Source organism: Rhineura floridana, chromosome 4, assembly GCF_030035675.1.
Source record: "Rhineura floridana isolate rRhiFlo1 chromosome 4, rRhiFlo1.hap2, whole genome shotgun sequence".
Taxonomy (NCBI): domain Eukaryota; kingdom Metazoa; phylum Chordata; class Lepidosauria; order Squamata; family Rhineuridae; genus Rhineura; species Rhineura floridana.
The window spans coordinates 141,097,535-141,120,278 of NC_084483.1; the positions used below are offsets into that span (position 1 = coordinate 141,097,535).

General features: G+C 40.5%; 1 protein-coding gene across 4 annotated transcripts in view; it reads left to right on the forward strand.

Moving 5' to 3' along the window:
* The window catches only part of EXO1 (exonuclease 1), a 381,281-nt gene extending 367,610 nt beyond the window's left edge, over positions 1–13,671 (forward strand). For all 4 annotated transcript variants that reach the window (XM_061624589.1, XM_061624590.1, XM_061624588.1 and 1 more), the window contains 7 exons: positions 260–356; positions 1,094–1,322; positions 1,749–2,001; positions 4,830–5,322; positions 8,716–8,820; positions 12,496–12,689; positions 13,298–13,671. In XM_061624589.1, the coding sequence (XP_061480573.1) occupies positions 260–356; positions 1,094–1,322; positions 1,749–2,001; positions 4,830–5,322; positions 8,716–8,820; positions 12,496–12,689; positions 13,298–13,442 (1,516 nt within the window). In that variant the 3' untranslated portion in view covers positions 13,443–13,671. The remainder of the gene's footprint in view (positions 1–259; positions 357–1,093; positions 1,323–1,748; positions 2,002–4,829; positions 5,323–8,715; positions 8,821–12,495; positions 12,690–13,297) is intronic.
* The last annotated feature ends 9,073 nt before the right edge of the window (positions 13,672–22,744 follow it).

A 22,744-nucleotide genomic window follows, 5' to 3' on the forward strand; every position in this document is an offset into this window, starting at 1 on the left:
TCTTCCAAGGATAAAGTTAAGAAGGATGTAAGACTTCAGTATCTTGGCTAAACTGTTGCATAAAGTGGTTAGGAGGCATTCATTCATTTAAAACAGAAAATGAAGAATTACTTCTGGTTTTCCTTCTCACACATTCTGTCCCTGTTTGAGCATTTAAATTAGTTATTTAGAGACCAGGAATCTTTATAAAATGTTGTTCTCAAGAGGGGAAGAATGACAATGGAAGAACTGCATTTTTCTCTTAGTTTGATTAACTTAGATACTTTGGCGATAGTGCTGCTTTTCAAATTGCACTTGGAAATAAAGACATCAATACAATGGAGCAAACTGATGAATACAACCCTGATACTTCACAGGTAATTCATTATGTCTAAATGCACGTGTCAAATAACCTTTGAGAGATGGTGTGAGGAATGTGAAGCTGTGTGTTGCCCTAGGGCTGCACCAAGTAGACAGGCCCCAACATCACACACTCCATCCAGCTCTTGCCCCAGTGTCCTATGTAAATGTCTAGGCTATATTTGCACATATGGTTGTATGCATAAAGGTCCCGTCCCTACCATTGTTCATGCTGCACACATGTACATTGGAGGATGGGCCAAATTGAGCGTGCCTGGGTGGGCCTACAGCCTACGTTGCTGTACACGGAGGGGGGAGGCTGGACGAGACAGAAAAGGAAGATCTGTTGTGCTCATGGAAGTGATTGCACTAGCAGAGCTACAGTGCTGGATGCAGCCCTATGCATGTAAGTTCTTGAGTATTTCATGGAATGCTGTTCCATATGTTTGTTATGCTCAGAGTAGACAGCACACAGAGGTCATATATGCAACTGTCTACTATACCAATACTTCCCCATGGCAATGATAAGAGGTGTATGAGGTAAAGGGAACAGCAGTGCTGCTGTCTAACCACATGTTGGCTTGTTCATGACCCTGGATTCTTCCACACTGTAGTCAGTAGCCAGCAGTAAAGTGATGGAACAAAATTGAGCAATGAAGCATATTATTAGCATTTTTTTAAACTATCTCAGAGAAACAGACTTAAGTAATTTTTCCTCCGCTGTATGTTTCATTTTTGTGTCCTTTTGCTATAGTCTGTACAGCCAAGAAGTCGTGGCTGGAGTGACAAATGTGTTAGGGAGAAGCCATCCAATTTAAAGAGTATTTGGTGTAGAGACTACAAACCTGGATCCGCTGTCAAGATTACAACAGATTCAACACCATTATTAGAGAAACCCACAACCAGAGGCCTGGAGCGGCTAATTAACATGAAAGGGCTGAAACTTCCCAGCAAAGCACTTATGGCAAAAAGGCCAAGGCTTGGTATGATAGCTAAATCTCTAAAGATATTATTTGTGGAAAGGAAATTTCTCATTCTGTTCTAAAATGGCATTGAAGGCTTAAGATTTGAAAGCTTTTTCCTCACAGTGTATTTCTTTTGTTGATCACTTCCTATAAATGCTTGAAGGAATAGGAATAAGAATCCAACCTGTCCAACAATAGTTGGTGTCATATTTTCATTCCATTGTTTGCTTCTTAATCTGTTCTTCTACTACTGCTGTAAGTTCATGTATTAATTACATATTTGGCAACTTAGCGTTTGCTTTTTCTGCTCAGATAAGGCATCAAATTAAGATCAACAGATTTGTATTTCTTAATGTGGTTTTTTTTGCCAGTTACTGCAAGTGTTTATTTAAAAAAAATCTTTCTCTTGTGACCAAAATATGTGTAATTTTCTTCTATATGTAGAAGAGTTGTCAGAAGGAGATCTGTTGAGCCAGTATTCTTTTTCAAACCCCAAAAAATTCAAGACAGAAAACAGTGGCGATGGCGAGCATCATGAGTTTGTTAGTGCTATGTCTGTGACCAATGCTTCAAAGGACTCTTGCAGAAACAAAGAGAGTTCAGACTCCCAGCCTAGGCTTAGAAATAAATTTGCCTTCGTTCTCCAGAAGAAGAATGAACAGAATGGTGCAGTTGTTGTTCCAGGGACTAGAAGCAGGTATGTTTTCTCTTTAGGTTGAATTGGTAAAAGGTTACATTTTTGGAGAACTTGACTCTGCAGTTTCTCTTTGTTATAAAAAGAAGTGTCATGTTCAAAAGCAAAATATTGGAGCCCATACAATGCAGTCAGCATACTAGGCTGCCTTCTAAAATGCTCTAGTTAGCATGGCTAAGAAAATGACATGAGGAACCAATTTGGCTAAGTTGTCAGTTCTTTTACAAATCTGTTGACATGTAAACATGCAGTGACCTTTTATTATACAGCCACAAGAGTGGCTATATACTATAGCCAGCATGGATTTTTCACATTCCATAATGTTAAATTGAAAATACCCCCCATGCCTTCTGATGCTTTCCGTAATCTCATTTCAAACAAAACCTTACAAAACTTACAGTCCTGAACTCAGAAACGCTTGCTTAACAACTCTAAGTTTTCATGACGATACAGGAAACACTCAGAGATAATCGAGAGTTCAAAGTGTAAAAAGAGAGAGAAAACAACCAGACCCGTTGGACTTCTTTCTGTCAGAGTTCTCATAATTTGTTGAAATAAATTAAAAATCAGCCATGTTCACAGAGTACCTGTAATCCTATTACTGACCTTGCCCCATACTCTGACCTTCATCTTCTGCAGTTTAAACGTTTAAAAAATGCCTGGCTGATTTTTAATTAATTTAAGAAATTTAGCATTGGAGTCAATGATAAGCCCGGGCATGCTCAGTAAGAACCAACTGTCAGTGTTCTAAAAGCCAGACTCCCAGCTGCTTGGCTTGGCTAATCAGGTGGCCACACCCACACTAGACCTTTATTTCACTTTACACAGTCATGGCTTCCCCCAAAGAATCCTGGGAAGTATAGTTTGTGAAGGGTGCTGAGAGGAGACTCCTATTCCCCTGACAGAGCTCCAGTGGCCAGAGTGGTTTAACAGTCAGCCGCTGTGATTGAAGTTTTATGAAGGGAACAGGGAATCTCCTAGCAACTCTTGGCACCCTTCACTAACTACACTTCCCAGGATTCTCTGGGGGAAGCCATGACTGTCTAAAGTGAAATAAAAGTCTGGTGTGGATGTGGCCAGTGACAGCTTTGGTTTAAATTTGGGTGGAAGTCTACATGTGCCTGCTGTAGAATGAAAGGGTGGGTGAAAACGCTGCAAAATAATACTGTTCGCAATGTTTTCCTTTTGAAAAGGAAAGGGGCTTCCCTTCTGCCCAGTGCCCATCCACCCAAATCTTTTCCCCTCCCCCTTTCTCCCTCCCCTTCCCTTCTCCTCCCCTCACTGCCCCTCCCCCAGGGCAATTTCACCTATCTTAAGCATGTTTGCACAGGAGTAAATCCCATTGAACTCAAAAAGCATGCAAATGATCAAACCTGCCCTCTGCTCCTTCGCCCTCCTATCCCCTCCCTCTTGCTCCTCCCTCCCTTATCCCCTTCCAACCCCCCTCTTCCCCCTCCCTCCCACTTCCCTTCTCCCATTGTCAGTTTTAGCTATCGTAAGCATGATTGCACGGGAATAAATCCCACTGAACTCAATAAGCATGCAAATGATCAAACCTGCCCTCCTCTCCTCCCTTCCATCACCATTTGCCCCTCCCCTTCCAATCCCCTCCTACACTCTCTTATCTCCTCCCCCCTCCTCCCCATGGTCAGTTTTACCTATCCTAACCATGATTGCATGGGAGTAAATTCCATTGAACTCAGTAAGCATGCAAATGATCAGACCTGCCTTTCCCCTCCTTCCTCTCTCCTCTCACTTCCTCCTTCCTTCCCTCTCCTTTGTTCCATATGCTCAGAGGCACATGTTACCAAATTCTTCCAAGCTACACGGGAAGTGGATTGGACTGTGAAAGACCAACCCAAATTGTGTTTGCTTTTTGACAAATTTGTAGGGCAGTACAATATCTCAGAGAGGAGGTCAGGTCTCCTGCTCCCCTGGTGCATTCACTAGAGCAGCCCAATTTCCCTGCTTTTTAAAGTTTGATAGAAATATCTGTTGGCTGTAGGTACGTTCTTAAACCACATGGTTTTATTGCCTATTAGTGAATGTACTCATAAGTTAAATCATGTACTACATCTTGGATTGATTTGCTTCTTTGTATAAACATTTTCTAGGATGCATCATGATGTGAGCACAGCAGCCTCCAGACAAGCTTCACATGCAAAAATATTATTTCCAGATACAGTAAAATGTAACTGTGCAGGGGGTTTTAATTGATGACCTCTTGAGGCACTTTACAACTTGGATTAGTCCAAGCATGCTCATCTGCAGAAAAAATTGTCATACCAATGCTATGTGCCATATAATATACTGTCACATCATACTAGGGATTAGACCTTCCCCTGGGATCATAGAGATGGATGGTAGGCTGAGGCTAGACTGCCATCTCTCGTTTTCTGACTATACTACCATCTGTGATCCTCTGTTGTATTGTCAGTAATGCATCTCTAGCATCACCACAAACACGTTCTCTTATCATGCTGTGACCCAGGAGGTTTCAGTGAGGAAAGGTAAAAGTTCCTAATAGTCCTGTCCTAACTAGTGCATTTTGAACTGTAGTCAGTAGAGTGACTGTGCTTCATAAGGGAGGTGAGGCCTACCTGTTTGATATAATTACTAATTTTCACGTTCTTCCTTATTTTACTTTAGCAAGTGTCAATCACAAGCTGATAATATGAATGATACTTTAACAAACATTCTTAGTCTCTCCCTTCCAATGAATTTGTGCTCCTTTAAATTGATCAGATTCCTGCATGCATGTAGATAAAAACAGACTTTTCCCATTATTGCTCCTTCTCCGTTATTTCCTATATTCTTCCAATGTATATTAGATTCTTCTGCAACATCATGGATCTTCCTGACAATACATCAAAAAGTGAAATCCACCAACCATACCAAAGCAGTGAAGTGGATTGTCAAATTGTGAAAGCGGAAAGTGGAATAACAGAAGATCACAGTCCTTGCTCTTCAGACACTGGAGAAACCAAAAGAACCATCTTGCCATCACCTGGGACAGCACACACAAGCTGTTTCAATTGGTCTAGAAGCTTTGCAGAAAGATCTGAGACACCCAGTCTGTCTCGAAGTGTAGCGTTGTTAAAGCAGTTTTACCGGCAAACACCCAGCAAAGTCACACCCCAGGATTGTGAGGTGTCTGGGTCACAAATATTAAGAACCACAGCAAGTAAAGAGTCTAGCAAAGAATCCTCACCTTTAAAAGAACTGCAAGATTCATCAGAACAGGAGATTGACAGGCTGACACAAAGTGGACTGAATACTTCAGAAAATTCACCAATAACCAAGAAAAACACTGTTTCTGGCAGAGTAAGATCATTTGTTTGTGTTTCAGTTAAGCAGCTAATTAAATTGCCACTTCCATATCAAGCGATAGTCTAGAGCTCTCCTTATTACCATAGTTATACATCTGACTCTCTGCAGTTTGTTGTTGTTATGTGCCTCCAAGTCGACTACGACTTATGGCGACCCTATGAATCAGTGACCTCCAAGAGCATCTGTCATGAACCACCCTACTCAGATCTTGTAAGTTCAGGTCTGTGGCTTCCTTTATGGAATCAATCCATCTCTTCTTTGGTCTTCCTCTTTTTCTACTCCCTTCTGTATTTCCCAGCATTATTATCTTTTCTAATGAATCATGTCTTCTCATTATGTGTCCAAAGTATGATAACCTCAGTTTCATCATTTTAACTTCTAGTGATAATTCTGGTTTAATTTGTTCTAACACCCAATTATTTGTCATGTTTGCAGTCCATGGTATCCGCAAAGCTTTTCACCAACACCACATTTCAAATGAGTTGATTTTTCTCTTATCAGCTTTTTTCACTGTCCACCTTTTACATCCATACATAGAGATTGGGAATACCATGGTCTGAATGATCCTGACTTTAGTGTTCAGAGATACATCTTTACATTTGAGGACCTTTTGTAGTTCTCTCACAGCTGCCCTCCCCAGTCCTAGCCTTCTTCTGATTTCTTGACTATTGTCTCCATTTTGGTTAATGATTATGCCAAGGTATTGATAATCCTTGACAAGTTCAATGTTCTCATTGTCAACTGTAAAGTTGCATAAATCTTCTGTTGTCATTACTCTAGTCTTTTTGATGTTCAACTGTAGTCCTGCTTTTGTGTTTTCCTCTTTAACTTTCATCAGCATTTGTTTCAAATCATTACTGGTTTCTGCTAGTATGGTATCGTCTGCATATCTTAAATTATTGATATTTCTCCCTCCAATTTTCACATCTCCTTCATCTTGGTCCAATCCTGCTTTCTGTATGATATGTTCTGCGTACAGATTAAATAAATAGGGTGATAAAATACACCCCTGTCTCACACCCTTTCCGATCGGGAACCAATCGGTTTCTCCATATTCTGTCCTTATAGTAGCCTCTTGTGCAGAGTATAGGTTGTGCATCAGGACAATTTGATGCTGTGGCACCCCCATTTCTTTTAAAGCATTCCATAGTTTTTCGTGATCTACACAGTCAAAGGCTTTGCTGTAATCTATAAAGCACAGGATGATTTTCTTCTGAAATTCCTTGGTCCGTTCCATTATCCAACGTATGTTTGCGATATGATCTCTGGTGCCTCTTCCCTTTCTAAATCCAGCTTGGACGTCTGGCATTTCTCACTCCATATATGGCAAGAGCCTTTGTTGTAGAATCTTGAGCATTACTTTACTTGCATGGGATATTAAGGCAATAGTTTGATAATTACTGCATTCCCTGGGATCCCCTTTCTTTGGAATTGGGATGTATATGGAACGCTTCCAGTCTGTGGGCCATTGTTTAGTTTTCCATATTTCTTGACAGATTTTAATCAAAATTTGGACTGATTCAGTCTCAGTAGCTTGTAGCAACTCTATTGGTATGCCATCTATTCCCGGTGATTTGTTTCTTCCAAGTATTTTAAGAGCAGCTTTCACCTTGTATTCTAAAATTTCTGGTTCTTCATCATATGGTTCCTCCGTGAATGAATCTGTCATCCTGTCATCTTTTTTATAGAGTTCTTCAGTGTATTGCTTCCATCTTCCTTTCATCTCGGTCAATCAGTGTGTTCCCCTGTGGATTATTCAACATCCCTACTCTTGGTTTAAATTTCCCTTTCATTTCTCTAATCTTTTGGAACAGGGCTCTTGTTCTACCGTTTTTGTTGTCCTCTTCTATTTCTATACAGTAGCTATTGTAATAGTTCTCTTTGTCCCTACGTACTAGTCGCTGTATTGTTGCATTTAAGGTTCTGACTGTGTTTCTGTCTCCTTTTGCTTTTGCTTTTGCATTCCTTCTCTCTTTAACCATCTGAAGAGTTTCTTCAGTCATCCATTGAGGTCTTTCTTTTTAACTAGAGGTATTGTCTTTTTGCATTCTTCCCTGATAATGTCTCTGACTTCACTCCATAGTCGTCTTTTCGGTTGTTCATAAAATGTGTTCACAAGAAACAAATTATTGGCTTCACAGAATTCAATAAGTCTGTCTCCTGCTTCGTTTCTGTCTCCTAGGCCCCATTTCCCCACAATTCCTAATTCTTCTCTGTTCCCTACTTTTGCATTCCAATCCCCCATGATTATCAGCACATCTTGTTTTGGTGTGTGATCAATTTCTTCCTGAACTTCTGCGTAAAATCTCTCCAGTTCCTCTTCTGCGTTTGCCGTCGGAGCATAGACTTGGATGATGGTTATGTTGATAGGTTTCCCATTTAATCTCATTGATATCACTCGCTCAGACCTTGCATTGTAGCTTCTAATTGCTCTTGCTACATCACTTCTCACTATTAAAGCAACCCCATTTCTTCTTAATTTCTCATTTCCTGCATAAAATATTTTGTAGTTGCCTGATTGGAAATGTCCCATTCCCGTCCATTTTACTTTGCTCACACCAAGTGTTGTAATGTTGATGCGTTCCATTTATTGCTTGACAATTTCTAACTTTCCCTGGTTCATGCTTCTCACATTCCATGTTCCTATTGTGTGTTTTGTACAACTCCGGACTCTCCTTTCGCATCTGTGCGCATCAGCCTCTGGACTTCCTTTCGGCTTTGACCCAGCTGCGTCATTAGTCACAGCGCTACTCGTACTTGTCCTTTGTTCTTCCCCAGTAGCTCGGTGAGTGCCTTCTGACCTGGGGGGTCTCATCTTCCAGCACTATCTCATGTTTTATTTTGGATACTCTGTTCATAGGGTTTTCGTGGTAAGAGATATTCAGATGTGGTTTACCATTGCCTTCTTCTGAGTTTGGATGCATCTTAGTCTGGTGTTTCAGCTTTGACCATTCCGTCTTCGGAGCCCCTGCTAGGAGTCTAGCCTCTTGGTTTAGACTCCTGACGGCATTGCTCTTAGCTTCTTCAACACTCTCAAACCATCTCTGCAGTAAACTGATGATAAAACCCTTTATCTTCCTTCCGGACTGCCTGGCTATTGCTATAAACCGGGGTGGCTAACCCCATGTGCCCCCTCTCCCCCGACCAATTTACAGTTGGGTTCCAACTTTCATCAGCCTCAATCAGCATGGCCAATAGTCAGGGTTAATGGTAGGTATAGTCCAGCAAGTCAGACCTGCTGTAAATCTAAATATTGATTTTACTTTGCTATGGAATCAAAGTAAGAACAACTTACCTACATTTCTCTTTGTCATTCGGACATATCTTTAGTCACTTAACTTTTAAAATATTATTTAAAATAATGCTTATCTTTTTTTTGTACTAAAGGAATCTGACTGCAGTCCAGAAGCAGAATGTAATTTGAATTCTCGAATCTTTCCATTCTTTGACTCATCGTGTATTGAGAATAAGGATACCGTTTTCAAGAGTGTGGTATGTTCCCCCCCCCTTTAGTTCTTTTTTCAGTTCCTTTTTGTGTGTGCTGGGCTGAAGGAAGACTGTCCTGGTTCTCTAGTATAGCTCCCTTACAGCATCAGCAATGCTTCCTTTCCTCTTGGGAATACAATATAGGTTGTGGGCTCCTTGGTTAAAGATAGGCTTGATCTAAGGACTAATGTTGAAGTGGTACTTTATGGTACAGATGGAGTCCTGTCATTGGCAATGGTGCCTAAAGTTTCATAATAAAGAAGGTACTGAAATTATTGTGCTGGTTGGTATAAATTAGTTTTTCTTGCATGATTCATTGCTTACTGGAGGAGTTGCTGTACAGGCCTAATGAACAGCCTCAATGACTAGTATTTGCGAACATTCTTTACAAAACCTCTTTAGAAATCAGTCAAAGTGTTACATATCAATTCAAGTAGCACTCCATATTCTTTAGAATTACAGTGACATCTTGTGGTTAGTGGCTTGATTCTCTTGGCATGGATTCCTTTTCCTTATAATTCTGTGTACACATACTTGTGCAGCATATTTTAATTAGAATCTTGTGATCTTGTCTCTTTTAATTTTTATTTTGTTGTTGTCTAGTATTGGTTGTAAGCTGCCCTGAGAATTTTATGTGTGTTTAATTGGAAGAACCGATCTTCATACTTTAAAACTATAAATAGAACATAAGAAGAGCCTGCTGGATCAGGCCAGTGGCCCATCTAGTCCAGCATCCTGTTCTCACAGTGGCCAACCAGGTGCCTGGGGGAAGCCCGCAAGCAGGACCCGAGTGCAAGAACACTCTCCCCTCCTGAGGCTTCCAGCAACTGGTTTTCAGAAGCATGCTGCCTCTGACTAGGGTGGCACAGCACAGCCATCATGGCTAGTAGCCATTGATACCCCTGTCCTCCATGAATTTGTCTAATCTTTTAAAGCCATCCAAGCTGGTGGCCATTACTGCATCTTGTGGGAGCAAATTCCATAGTTAAACTATGCGCTGAGTAAAGAAGTACTTCCTTTTGTCTGTCCTGAATCTTCCAACATTCAGCTTCTTTGAATGTCCACGAGTTCTATTATTATGAGAGAGAGAGAAGAACTTTTCTGTATCTGCTTTCTCAATGCCATGCATAATTTTATACACTTCTATCATGTCTCCTCTGACCCGCCTTTTCTCTAAACTAAAAAGCCCCAAATGCTGCAACCTTTCCTCATAAGGGAGTCGCTCCATCCCCTTGATCATTCTGGTTGCCCTCTTCTGAACCTTTTCCAACTCTATAATATCCTTTTTGAGATGAGGCGACCAGAACTGTACACAGTATTCCAAATGCGGCCGCACCATAGATTTATACAACGGCATTATGATATCGGCTGTTTTATTTTCAATACCTTTCCTAATTATCCCTAGCATGGAATTTGCCATTTTCACAGCTGCCGCACACTGGGTCGACATTTTCATCGTGCTGTCCACTACAACCCCGAGGTCTCTCTCCTGGTCGGTCACCACCAGTTCAGACCCCATGAGTGTATATGTGAAATTAAGATTTTTTGCTCCAATATGCATAATTTTACACTTGTTTATATTGAATTGCATTTGCCATTTTTCTGCCCATTCACTCAGTTTGGAGAGGTCTTTTTGGAGCTCTTCGCAATCCCTTTTTGTTTTAACAACCCTGAACAATTTAGTGTCGACAGCAAACCTGGCCACTTCACTGCTCACTCCTAATTCTAGGTCATTAATGAACAAGCTGAAAAGTACAGGTCCCAATACTGATCCTTGAGGGACTCCACTTTCTACAGCCCTCCATTGGGAGAACTGTCCGTTTATTCCTACTCTCTGCTGTCTGCTTCTTAACCAATTCCTTATCCACAAGAGGACCTCTCCTCTTATTCCATGACTGCTAAGCTTCCTCAAAAGTCTTTGGTGAGGTACCTTGTCAAACGCTTTTTGAAAGTCTAAGTACACTATGTCCACTGGATCACCTCTATCTATATGCTTGTTGACACTCAAAGAATTCTAATAGGTTACTGAGACAGGACTTCCCTTGCAGAAGCCATGCTGGCTCTGCTTCAGCAAGGCTTGTATTTCTATGTGCTTAGTTAATCTAGCTTTAATAATACTTTCTACCAGTTTTCCAGGGACAGAAGTTAAGCTAACTGGCCTGTAATTTCCGGGATCCCCTCTGGATCCCTTTTTGAATATTGCCGTTACATTTGCCACTTTCCAGTCCTCAGGCATGGAGGAGGACCCGAGGGACAAGTTACATATTTTAGTTAGCAGATCAGCAATTTCACATTTGAGTTCTTTGAGAACTCTCGGGTGGATGCCATCCGGGCCTGGTGATTTGTCGGTTTTTATATTGTCCATTAAGCCTAGAACTTCCTCTCTCGTTACACTATTTGTCTCAGTTCCTCAGAATCCCTTCCTGCAAATGTTAGTTCAGGTTCAGGGATCTGCCCTAGTAATAAATGTAATTCTTTAATGCACATACCCCTCAGATTATAGTATATGCTTAATTTGGAAATACTTCTGAAGCAAATTAGAAACAGTGGAAAACTTAAGGCATGTCTCTCTGTATGTATATGATCTATACATTTATTGGGCCAATTTATTTCAAGATCTACCTTTTCCAATGTGAATATGCCCTTGCCCAGGTCTAAACATCAATGCCACAAGCCCTATTCTCTGTTCCATCATTTCATGAGATCTGACAAGTGGGTACAAGAGACTGGGCTTCTTTTATTGTGGTGCCCAAACTGTATAATCTTTTCCCTAAGGAGATCCACCGGGTCCTCTCTCTTCTTTGTTTTTAGGCAGCTGTTGACCTTTTTATTTCAACTGGCTTTTAATTATCTGCTGCTTTAGAAAATTTTATGACGGCTGCTACACAGGGTTGGGGGACATCCCACTCCACTTCTCTCCCTGTATGCCTCCCTGATCTGCTCTGGAGGGTCCCTCAACCCTCCGGAGCAGATTTTTGAGGGTGCATAGTAGGTTGCAAGGGATAGGAAGGGGAAGTTCTGTTACACAAGCAGAACAGCAGCGTTGGATACGACCCATGTTTTAACTATAGTTTAACTATACATAACTATTATTTTTAAAGTTGCCTTTTGTAAAATTGATTAGGATATAAATAATATTTTAGCACATTAGCTAGAGAAAGTTCTGAAAACTCAGACTTATGCAGGCTTGGCAATTGTGACCCTCACAATTACCTTACAGTGTTCTGCTAAAAACCAGGCAGAATTAAAAGAAACCTCAGGGACCATCTTGGCACTCTGAGAGATGGCATGCAGCAGCCAGGATCCTCCCAGCTCCACAATGGAAACTCATCACATTTGACTGAGTTTTAGCACAGCTCAGTTGTGCTGCTTGTGTGAGAACTTTATGTGACAAGGGGCAAACCTATTCTTGGCCACCATGTTTACAAAAGGCAGGAGAGTGTGTGTGGATGGACAGACCCCCCCCCCCAAAAAAAAAGCTGTTTTGGAAACTGACAGGTTTGTTGTTGGTAAAGAGATCTGTCTTTTGGGGAGGTGCCTAATTATAATGAAGCTTTTGATGAACTGCACTTGTCCCTTGTTCACTGGTGCAACGGGGTCTTTATACTGACAAATTGTATAGACTTTAGTGAAGCACCTACTGATATTTCTTCCTTCCTCTGCCACTGTCCCTCTCTCCAGGTTCCTGGATTACCTAAAACTAGTTCTGTGAGACCCCATCCTGTGACAAAATGCAAGTCAATGATGACTGCCAAAGTTAGTGGCTTAAGCAAGAAAATGATCAGTGCAAAGAAGAAAAACCATCATAATGCTGAAAATAAATCAGGGTTGCAGGTGACAATTAATGAACTATGGAAGACCTTCCAGTTTAAACGGTGAATGTCTTTCCTATATCTCCATATAACTTCTTTCTTCTAGTAGATTTTCAATAGCTGTTTAAATATGCATGCTAATGAAGACTGTATTTGACCACTGAGCACTTTGTTAGCTTTGTGCCTTTCTGGCAAAATGTTGGCTGTTGTTGCTCTTAAAGTTGGCATGTTGGCATCCCCAGACGGCGAAGGTCATTGCGCTTGATAAGGAATGGCTGGGCTAGTTCATCTTTTAGCTAAAGGAGGAAGATTTAACAAGACTGTAAGCAAATACTGAATAAGCCTCATTCACTGTGCTCTTCTCCTAGGCTGAGGGTTTTCCCTCTCCTTTACATGTTCTATTGGCTAGGAATAAACTTTTGTCAGACTTTGATCTTCTCTAATTATTGAATACACCTAATAATTAATTTTTAGACCCAAGTATAGATTTTTTTTAAAAGTTGATGTTTTGCAGATTTTAAATCACTTGCAGCTCCTGTCAAAATGTCCTTCTGGAGGCCCACAATGCTATGAACACACTTTGAGACTATATTGCACACACATGCATACACATACTGTCTGTAAGCATCATTAGTAAGTCTGGATGCTAATAGTTTGCTTTCATTTTCCAGGGAGTCTGAACGGCTGCCCTCCTGTAGAAAATCAGAGCCATTGTCTCCAATTAAAGATAACAACATCCAGCTCACTCCAGACACAGATGATGACACTGTTAATAAACTTGAATTCAGTCATGTGCAACAGAAGATATTTCAATGAACTGATCCTGCAGACCTGAGCAAAATTGTAATCATTGGTCAACATAACTTCCAAACATTGTGTTTGTTTGTTTCTGGACACACAAATCAAAGTAACATTTATATATATATTTGGATGGGAGTTGTATATTTCAGTCTTATCAGAGATCTTATCTGCTTCTGTTTTGAAAGAAGCAAAGTGAATTGTACAGTGTTTATATCTGCTTGAATAAAATAAATGTGGCTACAAACTGATTGCTTGATAAGATTTATCTATCAGCTATAAATATAAAAACAAAACCAAGTGCTATTTATTAGAAAACAAATTGGAAAAGGATGCAAACTGAATACAATTTTTTGGCAACAAGAGTAATCATTGCTTCATTAGTACAAGGTACTGGTTCTAAATGGTTCAGGAAAAGGAATAAAACTTAAGGAAAGTAAGTGCATATATATTTTTTAAATACATGTGGTTTAAGTCCTTATAAAGACTATCCAGTCAAAGAGCAGTATCCATTGCCAAATTGAAATAGTGTTGAGGGTCACAAAAATACTTGTGCATTGGCATCTCTGTAAAAGATTAATTCTAAATGAATTTAAAATCACAGTAGGCTTTTCCTTTTAGAACTGATGATAATGCATTTTTGAAAAGGATGAGAGGATTAAGGATAATTAATCTTTGGAAAGGATGAAAGTAACGAAACAGTTTGATATTTAGCAGCTAACTATACCAAACCGTTTTCACTGAACAGCCAACTGCTGAAGATGAGAACTTAACAGGCATTCTGCATAAAGCTTACAATCAGATATTAACTAATTATCTGAGGAGATGGAAGGTGACATTTTTAGAAGTTAAGGGTTAATAGGAATAAATCATACATAGAAATTTTCAAAATAACAATGGATTGGATCCACACTTCACTTTCCACACATGCAAAGTCTCCTTCAGTCCACAGGAGGTTTTTGATTCAGCAGAAGGATCCCACTGGCAGAGTGGGGAGATAGGGCATGCCAGAATGATGGGAGGTGACACTGGGGGCTGCAAGGGCAGGTTGGAAATTGACAAAATTGCCTCCCCCCAGGATTGGACACATCCTCTGAGTAGAACTCTGGCAGGAGTAAACTTGGGCTAATCCATTGGGATGGGTCCAATCACAAGTAATGGCTTTCAATTTCTAAACCATTATAAAAATGGCTGCTGCAGACAACTAAATGCAACTGAGTTGAATTTTGAATACCTAACTGCTCAAAGGACAATTTGAACTTATTGTAAAATCTGTATACAGAGAAGCACAATCAATTTTTGCGATGACATGTGGTATCAGATATATTACCAGTGATTTATCTGTATACGTTTACTATATACCATTACTCTGGAAATTTGCTTGTCAACTGCAGATTTGATACATGGTTTGAGCATCCATCAAGCACTGGGGGGGGTGTTGGGGGGGTGTCGGGGGTGCCTGGGGTGTGTATGCTGAGAGTCCATCAAGACTTGTAACAATGAGACGTGTTGTACATGGAGCAGAGTTCAATGTCCACTCAGCCATGGTCTACCCTACTTCACAGGCTTACCTATTCACAGGCAGGATGGTCCACTGAATGGTCCCAGGATGATGATATATATAACATTAAAAAGTGACTACTGTCACTAAAGGCTCAAACATATAAAACATCAACTGCAATTTATGTTGCCAAACAAATAAAACAAATACAATTTCAACATGAAACACTCCCAAAAACCTAAGCAAGGAAGTGTGTCTTCACCTGTAGATAAAATGCCAGTAACGTTGGTTTATGAAACACCTCAAAGGATAGCTCATTCCTCCTCACATGGCTTCATCCCACAGACTTCACTCAGCAGTAGGACCACAAGTAGGGCTGATCTTAAGGCATAGGCATGTTGATGCAGGAGAAGACATTCTTTCAAATATGTAGGTTGTTATGGAGATCCATATAATCTGTCTTGGAGGAATGGTAGAATATAAATGCAATGATGATAATAATGCCTATGTTTTACAAATAAGGACAATCTCATTCATGTCTTTTTACAATATCTAAATTAACTTCACATGACATCCTTCTGTTAGCACTTATACATTCTTCAAATTGGTCACTTCACATCAAGCAAAAATTATGCTCCCTCAGTTTGGGGCTTAGAATTTAGAATGAGGTAATGTCAGACCAAGGCTGGCACTTTTAAAGAATGACCACTTTCAAAAGATTGTTGAAATTGCTAAGCAACCTGCAGCATGCCTAATGGGTCCAAAATTTAATCACAGCTCAGCTGGAGTGTGTTGTGTCTAATATCATGTGTGATGTTCAAGACTTCAAAACAAAATTAATATTTGTGTTGGATTAGAAAGCAAGTTCACAGAGGTCGGCTGCAACAAACACATCCATCTTTTCACTAAGCTATAAACATGATATAATTTCAGGGGGTGCTGTGGTTTATTGCTGCATTACTTTTGGTTTCCTGTGTCTGACATATGATCTTCCAATAATATGCTTCTTCCAACATCAGGATGACACAGAACCATATTAATGTATGCAGAGTGGAGAAAGGGGTATACAGAAATTTAAAAATTGGCCTTAATATCTGTTTAATACCAAATCAGGATTATTTCTTCTACACTATTTTTTTAATCTATATTTCAATCACTACATTTATATCCTACCCTTCTAATGCAAACACATTACTTAGGAGGTCTTACAGGAATTAAGATATCACAACAACAGCTTAAAACATAATATAAAATAGAGGCAGTTTCAGCAGATAAAACAAAATTCAACACAAAATTCAAACATTAATTGCCTCACGAGGCAAGAATGCCAGAATAAAAAAGTTTTCTCCAAATGGTAAAAGGCAACATGAGGGGTCTAAGCAAATTTCATGAGGCAAGATATTCCACAGTCTAAGTGCGACAACTAAGTCTTCTCTCTGGCCCCAATCAACCATAGGTGGGACACAGAAGTCCTATTCACACGTTACAATTACAGACAAGTAAATGTGAGGAGGGGGGCAGCAGGAATGAATGTGTTAGCTCCCTCCCAGGTCACCATTTTCATCACTGTCCAGCTTGTGGAAGACAACTGCCTGGTGAGGTTGTATCTGTGGAGGTTTCCTGTGTGTTTGGGAACCCTGATTTTCATGCCTGTTTGTAATGCCTGTAGAGCCTCTACACAAGCGAGGCTGATATGCCTCTAAAGGTACCTTGCCTTTAAAGGTAATCCCAATGCATCGAATTCAGCCTGGAAACAACCTGGCAACGTACAACTATTTCAGGATAGATGTAATATTGTTCCATGCACGTGCAATCCCTAACATCCTTGCTGTTGCAGTCTGGACCAACTGATGCTTAGATGTAACTAAAGTATGTGTTACCATTCTTAGAAATATCAAGCACTGGTGAAATTCCCTTTTGTGACTACACTAGTAAAAAAAATGGATATAGGTGTTAAGCATGTTTCAAACTTACATCTGGCAAATTATGTTACAAACATACATACCCATCTTTCATGTCAATCTCACAGTGCTCAAGGGAGATACTACATTATGGTGTGTTTTACATTTTTCTGCCTTCCCCCCCCAAAAAAAAATGGATCTGAGGATTGAGCTTCAATTTGACCTTTGAATATAAAATTATGTCTTCAGTGTGTCCATAAATTTTCATTATGAAATTTTAAAATATATTTTCCCCCCTCTGAAAAAATTGTGTGTGGGTGTTGGTGTCTAGCTGGTATTTGAGCCTGCAATTTAGAAATGGCTCCTGAGCATGTGTATCAAACTTTATTCTGATGTCATTCTCTGGTGGCTCCATGTCAATGTGGCAGTGGAATCTGCTCTGGGTTTTAGTCTGAATGTTCAAAAAGCTATCTAAGGTGTTTCAGCCACCAAACACCTACCCTTCAACATGGCCCCACCCCACAGATCTCACTCAGCACTTGAAGACCTCTGTGTAATAAGCGACTAACTTCTGCAGGGCCAACATATGTGTTAGATCTCACTCATACACTCAAGAGGTTTGCTGGAATTAGGCAAAGATGCATTCTCCCCTCCCCCAGTCCTTGGGGGCACAAACCTCTGGCAGATGCTCCACTGAGAGGAACAAGCCCAATTAACAATAAAAGTAATAACCATGAATTCATAATAATAAATGCATAATAAAAATAAATTAATAATTGATACATTATTATAACGTAGACTAGAATTTAAAGATGCCACACAAGTGGTAAACATCTGGACTGTGCTGCGAGGTTGTTCAGAGGGAATTACAAATAACAGACCTATCAACTGTAAACAGTGGAATAGTACTAGACAAGTTTTTGAATAGTTAGCTGGGGAGATTAGATATCTGCATGTGTCGCTCATAAACCTGCTATATAAGCAGATACCATGTAAAATATTAACAGCTTCATATACCTCAGCAAAAATAATCTTCTGGCTTTTAATTTTTGAAAAAGTTCCTTGGAACCAATTCTACTGGCTGTACAGATTCATTAAGGGCAATGAGATGTGAACTTTGCAGTCTTAAACATACTTTTGCTTTGCTCTAAATCACCTTCTGTCCTCTAGATGACAGAGGGGACAGAACTTTTGATGCAAGTCAAAATGGAATCCACGTGCCTAAGGGCAAATTTCTGCAGTGACAGGAAAAAATTGCTTAGGAGTAAGCCCCACTGAAATCCATGAGGTTGCTTCTGAGCAAATATGTTTAGGATATATATGTTTGTTTGTTAAATTTATATCCTGCCCTTCCTCCCAGAAGAATCCCAGGGCGTCAAACAAAAACACTAAAAACACTCTAAAGCATCTTAAACACAAACTTTAAAATGTATTAAAACAAAACAGCTTTAAAAACATATTTTTTAAAAAATATTTTAAAAAAATCTGAAAAAGCAATTCCAACACTTAGGCAAGAGGGAATTACCCAGAAAATTAGGAAATGTGTTTAAAATAAGACACCCTAAAAAGCACCTGGAAGACTCGCACACTAATCTCACCGTGACTTCCAGAGAGTTCTCTTGATCTTTACCTCCCTGGGCTGTATCAATCTGTCACATTTTAGTTTATTGTTAATTGCAATGGGTGTAATCCAGTCCTTCACAGGCATAGCAATTTCACCTCAGAGGATACCCATAGGCTGCATAAATCCCTGTTTCTCCTCCCTCCCCTGTCAGGGCTCAGTATGCACCTATACCCCTACTTCACAGTATATTATAGTTTTTGACAGATTTTTTTTTTATTAATCCAAAGTGTTATATGAACAGATCAAGAAGACAAGCTAAGCTAATATGGATTGTTTTCGGGGAGGGGAGCGTTCGTTTCCCTTTGGAAATAATAAGAAAGCAGTAACAGTGCAATACTATACATATCTACTCAGAAATAAACTCCACTGAGTTCAACAGGACCTACGTTCAGGTAAGCATGTATAGGATTGCAGCCTAAGTCTACCTGATGCTCCTTTTCCCCACAGTATCTGATGGACTTTGAAGGAAGACCCAGGTGAGAGACGCCTGTTTTTGCAATTCACTTCAGCAAGAGGGGTGATTTTTTCTTGAAACCCATAATCAGGCAAAAAGAGGTCTTCTTGACTGGGATGAGGAGAATTTAGGACAAAGCTGGCATTTTCTATATGATCTCATCTCAGGAGCTCTAGCTGCTTGCTAAATAAATATGTTGTGTAGGTGGCTGCCCACTTCCCTGGGTAATAGGCTGTGATTGACATCTGTCAGTGCAGCACTTTGCATAGCCTTTCCCAAACACCAGAGAACTAGCCAGTTGTTGGGCGCTTGGGAAGTGTTACACAAAGTTCTTTGCAAGCCCTGTGCTTGGTGCTACCCAAGTGCCAAGTGCTATTTTTACAAATAAATGCATTAATCCTAGTATATGCATTGTTTGTACACATTACAGGAATACCCCGAATAACAGACACCCGTTTAACAGACACTCGCTATAACAGACATTCTCCAGCTCCACCATACCCCACTTAACATATGTGCGCTTTGCAATAACGGACACTGATGGAACGCCCGAACTTGTGTTCAACGTGCCATGTGCGTTGCGAAGCGTCGTCTCCCGCAGCATTTAGAGCGACTCTGAGCGACTGTCCTTTCTCGTCTGGTCTGCTTCATCCTCGTTTTCAGTAAATATTCTTTAAATTGTTTAAATTCTTAACTACAGTACAATACTGTACTGTACTGCGATCGAAGCTCTGCCTGCCCCATCCTAGGTCGGCGGCGACAGTGTGTGTGGGCACCTGGTGCTCTTTACAGTACTGTAGATCCCCCTGATTTCATTTTATACCTCTCCATTGTCCCATCTTCCTTTCCTGCTTTAATTGAATACTTTTCTCTCTCTGCCTATCGTTAGTTCTGGCTTTTGCCACTGCTGGCTTGTGTGTGTGTGTGGGGTGTGCATTGGTGTGTGGGGTGTGCATTTCCCTTGCCTTCAGTACAGTACAGTTACTGTAGTACAGTACTGTACATTATTACATACAGTACATAATGGCAGATACAAAGAAAAGTCGTAAATCTATCACCTTAGATATGAAGCTTATTTTATTTTATGTTTATTTTAGTTATAAATGCGTTATTTACATCAGTTATGCCCGTATATGACGATTGCAGTGCAGTACATGCATCGATAAGTGGGAAAAAAGTGGTGCTTCACTTTAAGTACATTTTCACTTTACATACACGCTCTGTTCCCATTGCGTATGTTAATGCGGGGTATTCCTGTATTTGGTTGGAGACCTACATTGCAAAATTTGGGCAAAAGTGAATTTTGGAGGATATCTGTGTTTTGGTTTGCATATTGTTTTGGAAAGGGCTAATTAAGTATGTTTGCCTTTAAATGCAAACTGAATTGCATTTCTCCCCCATGCCTGGGGCAGTATTCAATGAACTCATTCTGTCAGTGCAAGGATTACCGCTAGTGCAACAGGACATTTCCCCCCTTTCCTCCCCCGTGCATGCCCTGTGCCCTCCCCAGATCTGCTCTGGAGGGTTGGGGAAATCCTAGAACAGATTTAGGGGGCACATTGGGGGAGGGAGAGAGAGTTCCATTGCACATGCAAAAATCCTTGTGCTGACAGAAGTTCTTACTGTTGTCCCTTCACGTGCCTAGATCAACTTGGTTCATTTTGTGTGTGTGTATAACTGGGTTTGACAGAGAAAAGCAAGCTACTATGGTTTATGTAGAGAGACATGGAAGTATTTACCTTGGATTCCCGGAAAGCACTCCTATAGGATAGAGGGATCCTAAGGGGAGTGTGGTGGTGGCCCACCTGAGAGCTTCTGGCACAACTAGCCTACCCAGATTAGCAGTCGTGGACAGTAGTGCAGTGGCAAATTGAGAAGTGCAGGGTCCCTTCATGTTAGCCACAGTCACACCCCTTCCCCCCCTTCCCTGCCACCCCCATCACCACTGCCGTTTCATGCTATGGGGTTGAGAATGAGATCCTTGTTAATGACTTCTCCCACAACAACAGACATCCCTAGGAGCCAATAAGCATAAAAGAGGAGAGTTTTAGCTACTGAAAGAGTTTTCTCAGCAGCTAACTCACCTCCTTTCACTCTGATTGGCTCCAATCAGCAGGAAAGGACAAGGAAGCATGTTAGAAGACTCTTCTTGGTGACTAACACATTTCCCTTTCATACTGATTGGCTCATAGGATGTTGGAGACATAGGGACTCCTGCTCCCAAAAAAGTAAAGGGTTTAAGAGCCCCCCCCCAGACCCTGGAAGACTACACCCCTGGTCATGGAAGTAAGGATGTGACATGCCTCCCTTTTGTTACAGTGAGATAGTGGACGCCAGAGCTGTGTGTGCCACGTAGCCTGCTCTCCACCTCCTAAGTTGAGGTGGAGGTTGCTGTCCAGTTGCCTGCGTTGATTCAGCTGCCCATCCAGTCACATTCTGCACGGGGGGGGGGATCCTTTTCTCTCATGCTTCAGACACCAACATGTGTTAGGCTGGCACTGCTCCACTTAATATGTGGAAAGGGCCTAATGTGGGACAAAGAGAAGGGGGAATTACTGATACACCTCTTAGTGGATGTATGTTGACTGCTGCTAGAATGGAGACTGCAAAAACTTGGAAAACAGCTGATAACTGAGAACTGGCTACAACACCTCTGGTTTATTGCTAAGGCCAAGAAATTGACATTTAATTTGCAGCTTGCTAAGGATTCGAACAAGCTATTGCACTTGACTTTTATGCTGTAGGATGTGAATTTGTTGAGTACAGACAACAGTGTTGTTGCGTCTTAGGAATGTCAGTGGCATTCCTTAGACTGTGGGATGCAGCTTCATTTTTGGTAGATGCATATAACTGGGCAAATTTGGACAACTGATGGGGATATGATCCCTCCGAAATGTAAGGCAGTCAGACAATGTCTGAAATTATACACCTCCAAATATATATAGATAGATATAGATAGATATAGATATAGATAGATATATAGAGATATATTTGAGGGTTATGGAGAAGCTTTTAGGCACTCTGTGTGTGATACTTGCCCCTTACATTGAATTGAACCAAGTTATTTAGGGGTTGTATTTTCATTCCTGTTGTGGGGGTGATTTGCATTTCTGCTTGATTGTTGTTTATGTTGTTTCTGGAGTATGATGACATTAAAAAAACCACAACTCTTGACTTTTACTGAATTTATATAAAACAGAATGATAAAGTATGAAGTGCAATGATACCAAAGCTTGCCCCAAGCTAATAAAAAAAAACTCCAATAATGAACCAGAATTTGATCCCAGGCTATCCAGCACCACTTGCATTATATGGGAATTGCTTGAAGGCTCAAAAATACCAAGTTAAGAGAGTCTTGGAAATGAAAAGCAAAGACAAGATTATTTTGGGGGTGCTACGTCCTTCGCTGAGACATTCATAACAAACAGGTGGCATTATTGATATTTGATGGGCTGAATACGTCAAGTGTTGTGCTAACCAGCACCTAGTCTATAGCAAAAGGGATTATTGCAAAGCCTCCTTATTTGGCGTGTTAAACTCAGTAAAAGCTGATTTGTTTGACATGAGATTAGTTAGAGATGTTGGGTGTCTTCTGATGAGTACTTCTCTGCAAACTCTGTGAACTGAATGACGGCTACAAAGGAGCAAAACGTAGCAGTGTACATGTGTGATGTGATCTAAATAAATAAATATCAAAATGTAGGAAGCCTTCCTTAAACTGAGCCAGATCATTGGTCCATCTACAGTAACTCCACACTGTCTCTTTCGACTGGCAGCTGTTCTCTAGGGTTTCAGAGTGGAGTCTTTCCCCACTCAACCTCAACATAACAGGAACTGAAC